At 49.2% G+C, this 14,677-nt stretch overlaps 1 protein-coding gene across 4 annotated transcripts in view; it reads left to right on the plus strand.

Moving 5' to 3' along the window:
• Positions 1-3,487: 3,487 nt before the first annotated feature.
• Positions 3,488-14,677, plus strand: part of CIB4 (calcium and integrin binding family member 4) — a 60,588-nt gene continuing 49,398 nt past the window's right edge. Inside the window, exons 1-3 of one of the 4 annotated variants that reach the window (XM_055377606.2) lie at positions 4,122-4,156; positions 4,957-4,991; positions 7,192-7,887. In XM_055377606.2, coding sequence (XP_055233581.2) covers positions 7,868-7,887 — 20 coding nt within the window. In that variant the 5' untranslated portion in view covers positions 4,122-4,156; positions 4,957-4,991; positions 7,192-7,867. Of the gene's footprint in view, positions 4,265-4,951; positions 4,992-7,133; positions 7,888-14,677 lie in introns of those variants that run through there. The other 3 variants (XM_055377605.2, XM_004028966.4, XM_063696012.1) reach the window with 3 other exon arrangements.

Below are 14,677 nucleotides of genomic sequence, written 5' to 3' on the forward strand. Positions count from 1 at the left end.
TTCCCCAGAACCTCCTCCCTCCTCAATTATACCCCTTTCAAAATCTCTGCTGAAGAGGAGTTTGAGGGATGTAATGGGCTGGAGATGGATAGAGAGGCAGGTTGGTTAGTGTATCAAAGGCAGAATCATATGGAGGGAGGATTTCTCTCTCTTTTTTAAAGAACACTAGCTTTTATTTCTGGGACAAATGAGATGGTACATAAAAAAGCATTTTGAAATTATAAAGGAATATGCAAATGTAAAGTGATATTCTTATTGTTAGTATTGTTATTGTAGGAACCAATGAAAACCCTCTCTGTGATGAAATGACAGAGCCTGCGGGGGTGCAGGGAAGGCAGGGGTTGGGGAGTTAGGGGGATGAAAGATCAAGGAGAGAGAAGGGTAGCAGAGTTTGCAAACCTTGGGGTGTGTGTGTGAGTGAGAGAGAGAGAGAGAGAGAGATTGAGAGAGAGAGAAAGAGACACAGAGAGAGATTCATGATTTCTGGCATATTTCTTTACCACCTGTATAATTATTTACTTAATATTTTTGAATAGGTTCCTATTTCTTTTAATTAAACAGATATGTTTATAGAGGAAACTTTAGATCACAGTAATAAATGGTAAACCTGCATTATTTTCAATATGGAAGATACCTTTATATAAACAAATATAATGAAAACCAGTGTTATTAAATTCTCGCTGGATCCCGTGGCCATCTGGGCCTGTGCAACTGGCCCTGACTTCTTAGCCTGGTTCACTCGTCCCCGTCACTCAGGTCTCTGCTCCGGTGCTTCCATGACCACCAGCACCTCCATCGTCACACCCTCTCTCCCCCGTTCCCTGCTTTCCTTCTTCCGCAGCACGTATGGCTGTCTAAGGGATGTGGGTGCACATATGCGCGTCTGGATCCATGAGGGCAGGACATCATCTGTCTCATTCACCTCTGTCTCCACTACCTCGCTCAATGAATAGTGGTTGAGTCAGTAGCTTAAAACTCTGGGCTCCAGGGCAGCTCTCTCTTTTGTTTTTGTTTTCTTTTTAGCAAGTGTCAGCCAGGTGTCAAAGTCACAACCAGCCAGTGCCAAGCTGCCACTTGCACCTCGATGTGATGAGGAGCACTGAGGCTGGAGAAGGAAGTGGCTTTCTGGGTGTGATCATGCAGATCATCTGGCTTCCCCAAGTTTCCTGCCCCATGCTTTGGGAATCCACAGACCCACATCTTGCCCACTTATCAGCTGACTGACCCAAGAGCATCACTTCACCTCACCAGCCTCCGCCTTCCCTAGAGCAAAGAAGCAAGGACACCCTACTGCCCTCACTGAGCTGCTTGAGCCTGAAGGTAGTTTACATGCACACACCTGGCAGATAGAAGCTGCTTAATCAACGACGGTAGAAGCTCAAAGGGGTTAGCAGAAGATGGGGTTTGACCACTGGCTTAGCCTGCAAAAGTCCTACCCTTCCTTCCAGGCCTAACTCTCTTTTTTTTTTTTTTTTTGAGATGGAATTTCACTCTTGTTGCCCAGGCTGGAGTGCAATGGCAAGAATCTTGGCTCACTGCATCCTCTGCCTCCTGGGTTCAAGAGATTCTCCTGTCTCAGCCTCCCGAGTAGCTGGGATTACAGGTGCATGCCATCATGCCCAGCTAATTTTTGTATTTTTAGTAGAGATAGGGCTTCATCATATTGATCAGTCTGGTCTCGAACTCTTTACCTCAGGTGATCTGCCTGCCTCGGCCTCCAAAAGTGCTGGGATTACAGGCATGAGCCACCATGCCCGGCCCAGGCCCAACTTTTAAAAGTAGTAATATAATTTACCCTTATTTTTGTTTGTTTTGAAACAGGGTCTCACTCTGTCGCCCAGGCTGGAGTACAGAGGCACGATCTTGGCTCACTGCAAACTCCGCCTCCTGGGTTCAAGCGATTCTCATACCTCAACCTCCTGAGTAGCTGGGACTACAGACACACGCCACCACACCTGGCTAATTTTTGTATTTTTAGTAGAGATGGGATTTCGCCATGTTAGCCAGGCTGGTATTTTACCCTTTATTGAGAACTCAATACACAGCAGGTATCTTGCTAAATAAGAGCTTCACATATACCCATCATTTTATTTTATGCCTGCAATACTTATGAAGTAGGGATTTATCATTCCCCTTTTACAGATGAGGAAACTGAGGCTTACAGTATTTTATGACTTGCTTGAGGTGATGCAGTAAGAAGAGATGCTGCCAGGCCTTTCAGATTTCAGAGCCCATGTTCTTAACCACTGCATGATAACAGCAACTTAAATGCCACCACCTACATGAAAGCTTGGTGCCCAGCAAGCCTTTCCTCTTCTAAACACTCGTAACTCTGTACTCTTCCCCATCTGTGACATCTGCCTCCATCTGCTTTAGTGTGTGTATATATGTGTGTGTGTGTGTATGTGTGTGTGTGTGGTGAGCACACATTTCTTTTTTTTTTTTTTTCTTACTCCCTTAAAAGAGCATGAAGAGCATATGTTCCTTGAGGGTTGAAGGCATGTTCAGTCCTCTCTCTCCCAGGGTCAAGCCAAGTCCCTGGCACACTGTGGATATTCTACCTGTGTCTGGTGAGCAGATGAAGGAATGAGGGCCCCGGGTTTCCTTCTGCCAGGCTCTATCCCCATGGAGGACAGTCAAAGAAAAAGCAGGCAGTTGCACTTCAGAGATATAAATAAGCTTCATCAGAGAATCACTGGGATGTTTACTCAGGAGAGCATAGGGAAGATGTGTTCTAGAACAAGGAGACCAGCCTTTCATGACAAAGGTGGGTGTGCAGACCCTCCTGGAGGCAGGGGAGGGAGTGATGGCTTCTGGAAGGCCCTCCTGGCCTGTGATGTTGATGCCTGTGCTGGACGTTGTCTCTGTCTGCCCATCCTGCTCCACCCTGTTCTCTTCCCTGTAGGAGATCACAGAAAGAGGAGAGAGTGGGGCTGGGGTGGTGCTTCCAGGTGGGTGGTGCTGGGTCGGGTAGCAGCTCTTTGTTGTTGGGCTCAGGAGTCTGTGTTATCCAGTTATCCATGTGACTTCCCTACACCCTGAACACATGTTTGTGGAGAGTCCTTTTTTTAGACCCTTTTCACATGATCCTGATTTGATGGTGCCCTTTGTTCCTGCAGAGACCCTGACGGATGGGGTGGAACGCCCTTTTCTGTACTTTTTGGGCCACTCCCTGAGGTTGGATCTATGCTGATATATTTCTGTATCCCCATGCCTGGCACGGTCCTGGGGTTGTGGTCCCTTGTTTATTTTTTATTTTGATTTGTTAGAGACAAGGTCTTGTTCTGTCACCCAGGCTGAAGTGCAGTGGTATGATCATCACTCACTGCAGCCATGAACTCCTGGGCTCAAGCGATCCTCCTGCCTCAGCCTCCTGAGTAGCTGGGACTACAGGTGTGCTGGTGTGCACCTCTGCACCCGGCAGGTTGTAGGGTTTTTTTGTTTTTTTGAGACAGGGTCCTAGGCTGGAGTGCAGTGGTGCGATCTTGGCTCTCTGCAACCTTTACCTCCCAGGTTCAAGCGATTCTCCCGTCGTAGCCTCTGGAGTCGCTGGGACTACAGGTCATGCTACCATGCCAGCTAATTTTTGCATTTTTTGGTAGAGATGGGGTTTCTGCATGTTGGCCAGGCTGGTAGCAAACGCCTCACCTCAAGTGATCCACCAGACTTGGCCTCCCAAAGTATTGGGATTAGAGGCGTGAGCCACCATGCCCAGCTAGGTTGTGGTTCAAATAGCTAGCATTTATTGAGCACTTACTATGTGCCTGACATTATGCCCTGTATTCGTCAATCCTCACAACAATCCCATGATTATCATCCCCGCTTACAGATGAGGAAACTAAGACACACAGATATTGAAGAGCTTGTCCCAGGTTACAATGGGGCGGATCTGGGATTGGAGCCCAGGCACTGTGACTCCTGAGCTGACAGTGTGACTCTCAGCCCTGTCTTTGGGCTGCCTTTCTGCTTGTTGTATGGGACTGATGCCCCTTAGCTTTGGGATTGAAAATAATTTGCTTCTTTGCTAACTCCGCAACTCAGGTGGAATGGGAATGAAAAGAATTTGTTTCTTTGCCAACTCAGTAACTCAGGTGGAATGGGCAGAAGGTGGAATGTAGGTCACCATGGCAACCGGATCAACGAGGTGCCCCAGCTGGTGAGTTCTTGAGGCTGAGGTTCTACTGCTGGCAGACAGAAAGGTGTGGTTGGCATGGGGCAATGCTTGAGGTACCAGATGCACTGGGAGGACCTGGAAGAGTACCAGGTGGGTAGATCGGGCTAGGGATTCTGGGCAGAGGTGGGAGCTTCCTAAAGCAGGTGGAATGAATGGGAAAATTCTTTCCTGACGCTCTAGCAGGGGTGTCCAATTTTTGGCTTCCCTGGGCCACATTGGAAGAAGAATTGTCTTGGGCCACACATAAAATACACTAACACTAATGCTTGCTGATGAGCTAATAAAAAAAATCATGAAAAAATCTGATAATGTTTTAAGAAAGTTTACAAATATGTGTTGGGACCCCATTCAAAGCTGTCCTGGGCTGCATGTGGCCTGCAGGCCGTGGGTTGGACAAGCTTGCTCTAGAGTTTACCAGGCGGGGTAGCGGTGGTCCCTCTCTTTGCTAAATCTGCATCTATGTGGCCCAGATGAGATCTCTAAGGTTACTTTCCTCCATCTGTCTCCTGCTCCAGAGCCCAGAGTTTCACTCTTGTCTCTGATCTCCTCTCCACATCTGTGCCAATGCCCTCCTTCCCCGGGCTGTAAGAGACTAGGGGGTAAGAAAGAGCACCATTTCCTCTCCTGCTGCCACCTCAGGCATCCACCTCAACCTGGGGTTCCCCCAGCTGTGCAGCAAAAGAATAGGCATTTCCTCCCCAGCCTCTGAATTGCGCCACTCCCCAGGGGCCACAGCAGGGATGAATGGAGTGGACACGTCGCTTCTCTGTGATTTGTTGCAGGCCCTGACCTTCCTGACCAGAAATGAAATTCTGTGGTGAGTAGAAGCCCCGCCCCTCTTTCCTTCTCCCAGCTCCTCCCTCTGAGCTGGATTCTTGCCCTAATACAGCCTCACGCTGGTCCCTGAGTGTGGTCCCTGCTCAGAGCCACACAGCCCTGGAGATGGGGCTGGGACACGGCAGGCAGGGATGGGAGGGCCCAGGGGCCATGATCCGCAGAGCCCCACTGGAGCTGAATGAGACATCAGGCTTTAGGCTGCTAACCTTTTACTGGGATCCAAAGTGAGGTTTCTTCAGAGGATCATGGAGCTGGACAGAACCTCTTTGGAATAATGAGGAGAACAAGGAAAGGACTTGGGGAACTTATGTCTGAAGCCCATTTTGGCTGTCCACTGGCTGGGTAAACTTGGATGCATGACTGAAGCCCAGACTTCCCTCTCCACCTCCCTCCCTCCCTCCCTCCCTCCCTCCCTGCCCTTTCTCCAGTGCCTGTGATGTGCTGGCCTCGTGGAGGCCCTGAGGGTGGGGTGGTGAGCAGCCCCGCTCGCTGTTGTCATGCGGACCCCTGTCCAGTGGGGAAGAACCTTCATTCAACGTGGAGGTGGCCAAATACCCTTCTCGTGGGGCTGTGGGGAGAGTGAATAGTGTGAGAGGTGTGTGTGTGTTTGTGTGTTTGGGCCAAGCCAGGTGCCCAACAAAACCTGTTAGATGAATAAAGGAGCTCACCAAGACACTTTCAGGGGAAGGTGGGGGGAAGGTTCCCTCTCATCATCTTTGCTTGGACTAACCCTCCCCAGTCACCACATGGAAGCCACATTTCCCACTCAGGGTCTAGGGGTGGCAGGTAACAACTTTGTCACAAGTGCAAGACTCTCCAGGCACAAATGAGGATGGGGGATGGCCAGGGCACGGGGAGCTAACCAGGGGCTGTCACCCAGTGACATTATTTCCCTTTTGAAAATAATATTCACTCACTTTTTTAAATATAGAAAAATATGACATAACTCCAAATGACCCATATCCTACTACCCATATAACCTCTATTGAAATTTTCTGAAAAGTATCACATGAATAAAAATAAAATGAAATCTAAAAAAAATCTGCTACCTGGCTAGAAAATTCAAAATTCAAATAATGGTTCTCAGTCCTAAGTGGGAGTTGAACAATGAGAACACATGGACACAGGGAGGGGAACATCACACACTGGGGCCTGTTGGGGGGTGGGGGTCTGGGGGGGATAGCATGAAGAGAAATATCTAATGTAGATGACAGGTTGATGGGTGCAGCAAACCACCATGACATGTGTATACCTATGTAACAAACCTGCATGTTCTGCACATGTATCCCAGAACTTAAAATATAATTTAAAAAAAAAAAAAGAAAATTCAAATAGTGTAAAAGTTCTAAGTGAAAAGAAAATGTCTCCATTCTCTCCTCCCAGTCCTTTTCCCTCAAGGCCGCCTCTGCTCACTGTTGGTTTGTCTTACCATCTAGCCTTCTGGAAGAATTTTCCATACATAAGCCAACACATTTATCCTCCTTTTACCCCATTCACACGGTTGCATTTATCCCTTCATACTGTTCTGTACCTTTTTTTTTTTTAAGCTTTTGGGGTTTTTTTTGAGACAGAGTCTTGCTCTGTCTCCCAGGCTAGAGTGCAGTGGTGCAATCTTGGCTCACTGCAACCTGTGCCTCCCTGGTTTAAATAATTCTCTTGCCTCAGCCTCCTGAGTAGCTGGGACTACAGGTGCCTGCCAGCACGCCCGGCAAGTTTTTGTATTTCTGTAGAGGTAGGGTTTCGCCATGTTGGCCAGGCTGTTCTCAAACTCCTGACCTCCAGTGATCCTCCCACCTTGGCATCCCAAAGTGCTGGGATTACAGGGGTGAGCCACTGCACCCGGCCTACATTTTAGAACTTCGATGGGTAAGACAATGTTGTCCTTCAAAGGAGTTGCACCAGTTTATACTCTCAGCCAGGGGGCATGGCCATGCCTGCCCCTCTTTCTACCCCAGGGGCTTCAAATGGCATTCGTGGATCCACCCCTGGGGTTCCTCCTATATGCCAGGAGAGAGCATGGGGTGGCGGACGAGAGGAGTGAGAGGAGTATGGGAAGGGTTCAGGCTCTCTCTTGAACATCGATCCTCCATTTTCATTTGTTCTGCCTTGGCCTTCGGAGAAGGAGTTCCTTGGAAGCGAGCCATGCTTATGGATGCCTCCCTTCTGAACCTCCCACCCAGGCCCTGAGACGACCTCCTCCCAGATCCTGTTTCCAGTCTGTTTCCATCCCCGTAGAAGGTGCCTTTCCCTGGAGAAGAGCACAGTTTGGCTCCACGTTGTGTTGGGGAGGTGGGTCCCGGTGAGTGCTGCCAGGGAAGGCTCCAGTTCACAGTTCACGGTTCATGGTTCAGTGCAAACTTCTCTAACAAGCAGTTCTTAAAGCTCTTTCTGTCCTGCCCCTTCTCTTGAGAGCGCCATTCCTGAGCATGAGGGGCCTGTGCCTGCCCCTGGGTAGCTCCTGCTCAGGAGGCTCCCACTCTCAAAGGCCGGCGTGCGTCAGCGCTGGGGGTGGTGGGGTTGGGGACGCCACTGCATAAGGAAGGCAGAGTAGAGGGCAAAGTATCCAACTCCTACTACTTGGACGCCTTCAGATAAGACAGAGTGAGAAGCACTAGTGGGGCCGGGGACAGCAGTGCAGAAACTCTCAAATGGGAAGGTGATACCAGTGAGAGCCCTCTGCTGCTTTAAACCGAGGGGAGTCTCCAGACCCAGGAGACCACAGCCTGGGAAGCAGCTGAGAATGTGGAATAGCTGTCAAGAGCTTTGAAGAGTGGAAGAGGACCAGCGAAGGCAGGAGATGCTGAAATGTCCCAGTTCAAAATGAGAAGTACAACTTGACCCAGCCATTCGACTTGCATGAAGAGGACACAGGTGAAGTAAGTGCTGATTCATCCCTCCGTGGAAGACTGCCCTTAGAGAGGAGGGGAAGAGCTTTCTGTTCGATATAGAGCCATCTCCAAGGTATATTATTAAGTTAAGAAAGCAAAGTTCAGGGGGCTTCCAGTTACGTGGAGAATAGAGCATTTTCTTTGACCTCTGTTTACTAAAAGGAGAGTAAAGGAATTAAAAAAAACAAAAAGAAGAAGAAAGAAACCCATAAGGACAAAGAGAACACAAGCAATGACAGCAGATGAGAGAGGTCAACAAAAATTTTATAAGTGCAAAGCAGATAGACCCATGACGCAGACTTAGCTGAATAGAAAGTTGAAAGAATTTTGCCTGCAGGGGTTGGATGATGGAATCGAGAACCCAGAAAGGCTCAGGAACCTCCAAATGCCAGGATGCAGGATCAGGTGAAAACAGAAAGGCAGATTGAAAGTCTTATGTGATTCCTTCTCTCTCCCTCTGCAATCCACAATCCACTTGGCACCCCTGCCCTGCCCCAGCGGAAGACAGGAGCTAACCATCTGGGGAGAGCTGGAGCAAGACAGGCCCCTGACTCAGGGCCACCAGCATGATGAAGAGCAGGGTGAGCTTCTGGTCAGCATTTTAGAGCCTCCCTGTAAGTAGAAATCGAAAGCTAAGGGACACCAGGTATTTGAGGAAAGAATAAAAAACAGCCTACACACACTAAGTCATGCCATCATGACATTTCAGACTGCCAGAGATGATGAGAAGATCCTGAGTGCTTCCACAGAGAGCAAAACAGACTACAGAGAATCAGGAATCAGAATAGCTTTGGACTTATGTTGGAAGACAGTGGCTAAACACATTCAAAATTCTAAGGAAAAAATTTCAATCTAGAAATAAGTTCTAGCTAAGCCATTAATCAAGGGTCAGGGCAGGATAACAATACTTTTTGACATGCAAATTAAAAAAATCATCTCTTATGGACCTTTTCCTAGGAAGCTTTTGGGAGATGTGCTTCATTAAAACTAGTGAGTAAACCAAGAAAAAAGAAGACCCAGTATCGGGGAAACAAAGGCTTTCAACCTAGAGGCAAAACGAATTACAAGGAAGATAGTGAAGGGAAGCTGAAGGATGACAGCAGGACAGTCGGCCTGGAAAGCAATCAGTCCAGATTAGAATTAGGGAGTCAGGGGTTCCAGGAGTGGTGTCTCTAAGAGACAAAATGAATCTATCTAGATACCATATTGAGAGGTACTTATTTCTGCAGAAAGTTTGGAGATGAAATAAAGATAGGCACACAAAAACCAAGGCAAAAAACTGAAAGTGATTATTAATTCTGGGAAAAACAAAAAGACTTGCAGGAAAGAAGTAATCATGTTGCACTAGGGAACTCAGCTTGAGCAATGTTTGAATAATGCATATACGATATATAATATTATTATAAACACTGAATATTCATTCAGGAAAATTGTTTTATATTGGGAGGTTGGGGAAAGGAAAAGAAGTATATATAGAGAAATAAATCCTCTTTTTTTCTACTAAGAGGTCACAAGATAATATCTATAGTGAAAACAACAGCAAAGGCAGTATTAGCACAGCATTTGGAAGTACCATGTAAATATTAAGCAAAAACAAAGTGAAATAGCAAAATGCTTGCAAACTGCCACCTTTGGAGAGCAGGGTTAGAGAGGTGGTGTGGGGTATGGAGTATTAGTGACTTTGATTGTAAGCTTCACAGTATCACAGTACTATTTGCATTTTTAATCTATTTAACTGTATTACTTTGGCAAACAAGACCAGTACATACAGGCTGCTACTGCTCTTGTGAAATAAAGGGCTGTTCATACATGCATACACAGAGGAGAATATCCCTGGAAGCAGACACAGAAACTGATAATAGGTTATCTTCTTGGTGGGGCCCTGGGGAGTGGAATATGTTAGGGTTGGTGTGGGCATGCTGTCTGTAAAGTGAGGGGACAGCTGTGATGTGGATGCCCAGCTTCTCTGGCTCAGGGCGCAGAAGGCATGTGATACTCAGGGAGAAACTGGCCATCCTGGGCTACCAAGGCCAAGTTGAGCCAGACGAAGCCCTGGTCACTTTTGAATGATTTTCCACTGTGGCCTCTGACAATGCCTTGTGATTTGCCTATCGGTGTCATAGAGAAATGTGGCCCAGATGGCAGTACAGTTGGATGGACTTAGCCAGTTAAAAAAGTATTCAAGAGACCGATAGGTAGAAGTAACCTTTGCAGGGAGGCTGGCTCTGTCCAATATTTTCCCACCTTTTAATCTGTGACTTGCATAAGGACACAAAGGCCTGGTCACCAGATCTGCAGATGGCACCTCCTGGGGGCTGGTTGGGGGAGACCTCATGTTCTAGACTTGTCTTGGAGCCAGCACCTTCCCAGTCCAGGGCTGCTTTGGTTTGGCCCTCCAAGAAGAGATCTGTTCACTCTAAGTTTCCAGCCTATGAGACTTTCCTTTCACATGTTTTTGATCTCAGCAAAAGCAAGGTCCCTTTCCGCCTTAGCATCAGGGCAGCATTGTCTGACTCTGTTTGAATTGGTTGTCCCAGAAGAAGCCTTTTCCCGAGATGCCTTTTCTGGGCCCAGGCCCTTCCGGCGGTGACTGCAGACCGTGCAGACCCTGCAGACCCAAAGAGGGCCCATGTGGCTTCCTGGGCAAGGCACAGCCTGACTCCAGCCCAGACCTCTATGTCTCAGGCGCAGGTCAGCCTGGCTCAGCCTGAGCTCTTCGGACTACTCTGCATTGCCTGGGATGGTTCCTGACACTCTCTTGGGTGGGGTGGGGTCTGGTTTAGGAGCCTGAAGCTTTGCTTACAGCCTCTGCCCAGGCTGACGCAGCCATGGGGCCTTTCTTCCTAGCACCTCTGGAGGTTCCAACACTTTGTAGACTCCATGGCCCTGTCCTGGCCATTAACAGGCACCTCAAGGCCGCAGGTGGAGTGGTTACAGGTTTATTTCCTGGAAGCCAAAGACCTGGGTTTGAGGCTCAGCTCTGCCACTTAGTAGCTGTGCAAACACGGGGGAGTGTCTTACCCTCCCTGAGCATCAGTTTCCATCCTTATAAAATAGTTGAGGGAAATAGAACCTAATCTCACAAGGTTGTTATTAGGACAACCAGAAGATCAAATCTGTCATTGTTAGAGCAATACCTGGCACATGGGTCAGCACCGATTATGTGGCTGCTGTTACTATCATGGTATTATTATCCCTACTTTTTGCAAATGAGGAAATCAGCTCAAAGAAATGAAGTAATTTCCTCAAGCCCACACAGATTGCAAGTAGCAGATCAGGGAACTAAAAGCCACATTTTCAGGCTAAAGAAGGACCATTTAGAAAATATCTACTATCTGCAGGCAGTACTGTAGAGCAAAGGACTATTGACCCCATGGGGTGGGGGTGAAGCCAGAAAGCTGGGACTTGAGGAGTGGGAATTTAGATTTGTTATGTTCTTGATCTCTCTGGGGCAGTAGAAATACTGAGAAGCTTGTAGAACCTGTAGGTGCCTCGGGCTCTATCCTGGCCTTAAATGAGAACTTCAAGGGGTGGGGAGGGCAGATCCTTTTACAAACTCCCTACATGATTCTTATGTGGGACCCCGTTGAGAGCTACTAAGCTAGAGGGTCTCAGAGGCAAGGGGGTAAATGGGATGCCAGAGAGAGGCACGAAAGCCTAGAGTCATAGGATGCCTAAACTGGAGGGAGCTGGGGGGATGCTGGGACTCGAATTTCACAGAAGGGAAACTGAGGCCCGAGAGGGGACTTGGTGAGTCCAAGGTCCCACGGACAGTCAGCAGCAGAGTGACCTCCACCCGTCTTAGGGCCAGCCCCTGAGCCCGCAGACAGCCCCTCCTGCCTCTCTGGGCTGTGTGGAAGGGAGCCATGGCCCAGGCTGCTGGATTGCTGGCAGGCTGAATGTGTGAGTTTTTCAAATGGCTTTGACTTTTGAGTCCATTAGTGATTAATTCAGGGTTCCATTTAGAGCCAGCTGATCCATATTTGGAGGAGGAGAACATTTTATGGCAGCCGAGATGCAGCCACGATTCATCTATGGGCAGCCCGCCCACTCTGCAGCCTGGGAAGGCACCAACTCCAGGCAGGCACCCCACCAGCACCCTCCCCCAGAGGACTCTCCAGGGGGGTGACTCGAGTCTCTCACCTGGAAGAAGGGTGGGCCCTTTAGGGGTGGGCAGCACAGCCCAAAGAACTTGGTTTAGGGTTCAGCCCTCCACTCTGTCTCTTCCCAGCTGTATAACCTTAGATACAACACTTAAACTCTCGGAGCCTCAGTTTACCCATCTGTAGAAATGATGGCCCCTCCACTTCTCCCACAGAGAGTTGTTAGGAAAATTCAGTGAGATGATGTGTGTGAGTGCACCCGGCACAGAGGCTTTGTCATGAGAAGAGGGTGGCAAGGGCTGGTGAGTTTCCTCTCTGCCCCTCAGCAGCCCCTGATGCCTCCTGGGGAACGAGCTTTGGTGTTTGTATCTCTGGCTTTAACATTTACCACTGTGTGACCTTAGGTAGATTATTTTACCTACTTGACTTTCAATTTCCTCATCTGTAAAAGAAACAATGGTCCCTTCCTTGCAAGACTGGCATGAGACATGCAGAATGTCCGTGAGAGTTGGCTACACAGAGCAGGCACTCCCAGTGGTGCCCGTGGTGGGGGCAGGAGCCCGAGCTCACTTGTGCGTTGCCTTAGGGATTTTAAAAAAAAAACCAAAACATTAATTTTTGTTGAAAATTGCTCTTATTGAAAGTGGGTCTGTTCTTTATCACCTCAAGCCAGCAATTCTAACTATGACAGTGACAAAATGCTCCTTTTGACTGGAGCCGGCCACTCCCACTGCCCTTAACCCTTTCTTTTCTTTTTTTTTTTTTTTTTTTGAGATGGAGTCTCACTCTGTCGCCCAGGCTGGCGTGCAATGGCGCAATCTCAGCTCACTGGAAGCTCTACCTCCCGAGTTCAAGCGATTCTCCTGCCTCAGCCTCTGGAGTAGCTAGGATTATGGATGTGCGCCACCATGCTGGGCTAATTTTTTGTATTTTTGGTAGAGATGGGGTTTCACCATGTTGGCCAGGCTGCTCTCGAACTCCTGACCTCCAGTGATCCGCCTGCCTCAGCCTCCCATAGTGCTGGGATTACAGGCAGGAGCCACTGCGCCCGGCCTACCCCTCGCCCCTTGTAGGGCACTGGACACTTCAGCAGTGATGGCTTTTCTTCCTCCTTGTTGACCTGTGGTTCCCAGCATCCACCCCAGTACTTTCCTGGAGAATCTCTCCCCCAACCCATTCCACACTCTGCTTTCTGCTCCCTCCCAAACGTGTGCAGTCTCTAGACCCTAGTGACAGCTCAGGCCCTTTCCGTGGCCAAGGCGGCAGTCATGGTGCTCTCCATGAACACCACATGCCACTCCAGCTCCCATCTGTCAGGCCCTAGCCCGGATCTGCACAATGCCACTGGAAGGAGGCTGGCTCTCCATCGGACAGAGTCAGGATATAAACCTGGGCCTGCGTGCTCAGAGAGGTCCAGCAGTTTGCCTTGGGTCTCATAGCTAGAGGTAGAGAAATAGGATCCAGATAGATCCAGATAGGTCTGTGAGCAACCCGGCGGGAAGCAGGTGGCACACTCAGCAGGATCTTTGAAGGTGCTTTGCAGTGAAGGAACTGTTCAGAAGGAGGCCCAGGGAAGCACCCAGGGGCCAGCCCTGACTGCCCCAGGCCTGAGGTGATAGCTGAGAGCTGGAGCTGCAGAAGCTGGCTGCTAGCCCGAGACAGCGGGAACACAGACACTGCAGAGTCGTGTGGGGCTGGGAGGGAGAGAAGGATAAATCCCCACCCATCCCTCACACCTCCAGTCCTCCTGGAGCTTCCCTTAAGCCAGAGGGCAAGGGAGGTGGGAACACTGTCAGTAGAGATCAGCTTCCCAGGGCACAGAGTGCAGTGGGCACACAGAATCCCAGCATAGTTTCTTTCCACTCTCCCAGGGCTGGGAGCTGAAGGATGTTTTTCTAGTCAGTGAGATGTGAAACAGTGAGTGGCTGGCAGGGTGCGAGGCCTCCACCTACCATCGTCAGGGCTCTGGGAGAGCCTCCTGCTTCCTGCTCTGCCTCTGAGTCTCCACTCCTAAAATCACCCTCCAAATTCTTCACCTAGTTTTTGTGTTTATTGAGATGGGGTCTTGCTCTGTCGCCCAGGCTGGAGTGCAGTAGTGCGATCGCAGCTCGCTGCAGCCTCAACCTCCTGGGATCCAGTGATCCTCCCACTTCAGCCTCCTGAATAGCTAGACTATAGGTGCGTGCCAGTATGCCTGGCTAATTTTCAATTTTTTTGTAGAGATGGGGTCTCCCTGTATTGCCTAGGGTGGTCTCAAACTCTTGGGCTCAAGCGATTCTTCTGCCTCAGCCTCCTGAAGGGCTGGGATTACTGGTATGAGCCGCCGCACCCGGTCTTCACTTAGTTACATGTCCCTAAATTCCACCAATCAGAGCCTCATTTGAGTCAACAAATCACATGCCCTGGAATGTCAATAGGGGACTGTTAGTCACTCACTCCTGCATACAGACTCCTTTCATGGGATTGCTGGCCTCTCAGGAGAGTAGAGGTTTGATGGAAAACAGGAGAGGAACAGGAAAGGACTAAAGGAGGGAGGGGTAATTTTGGAGCATGGAGGGGACCATGAAGAGAGGGGAGAGCAGGTCTGGGTCAGGGTGGTGGGCTCCCATTCTCACAGTCTAGGTGTGGGTTGTGCACAGCCCAGGGGCACAGGGGCACCTGGAGTATAGGAGAGA

The sequence above is a fragment of the Gorilla gorilla genome, chromosome 12 (assembly GCF_029281585.2).
Source record: "Gorilla gorilla gorilla isolate KB3781 chromosome 12, NHGRI_mGorGor1-v2.1_pri, whole genome shotgun sequence".
NCBI classification, from domain to species: Eukaryota; Metazoa; Chordata; class Mammalia; order Primates; family Hominidae; genus Gorilla; species Gorilla gorilla.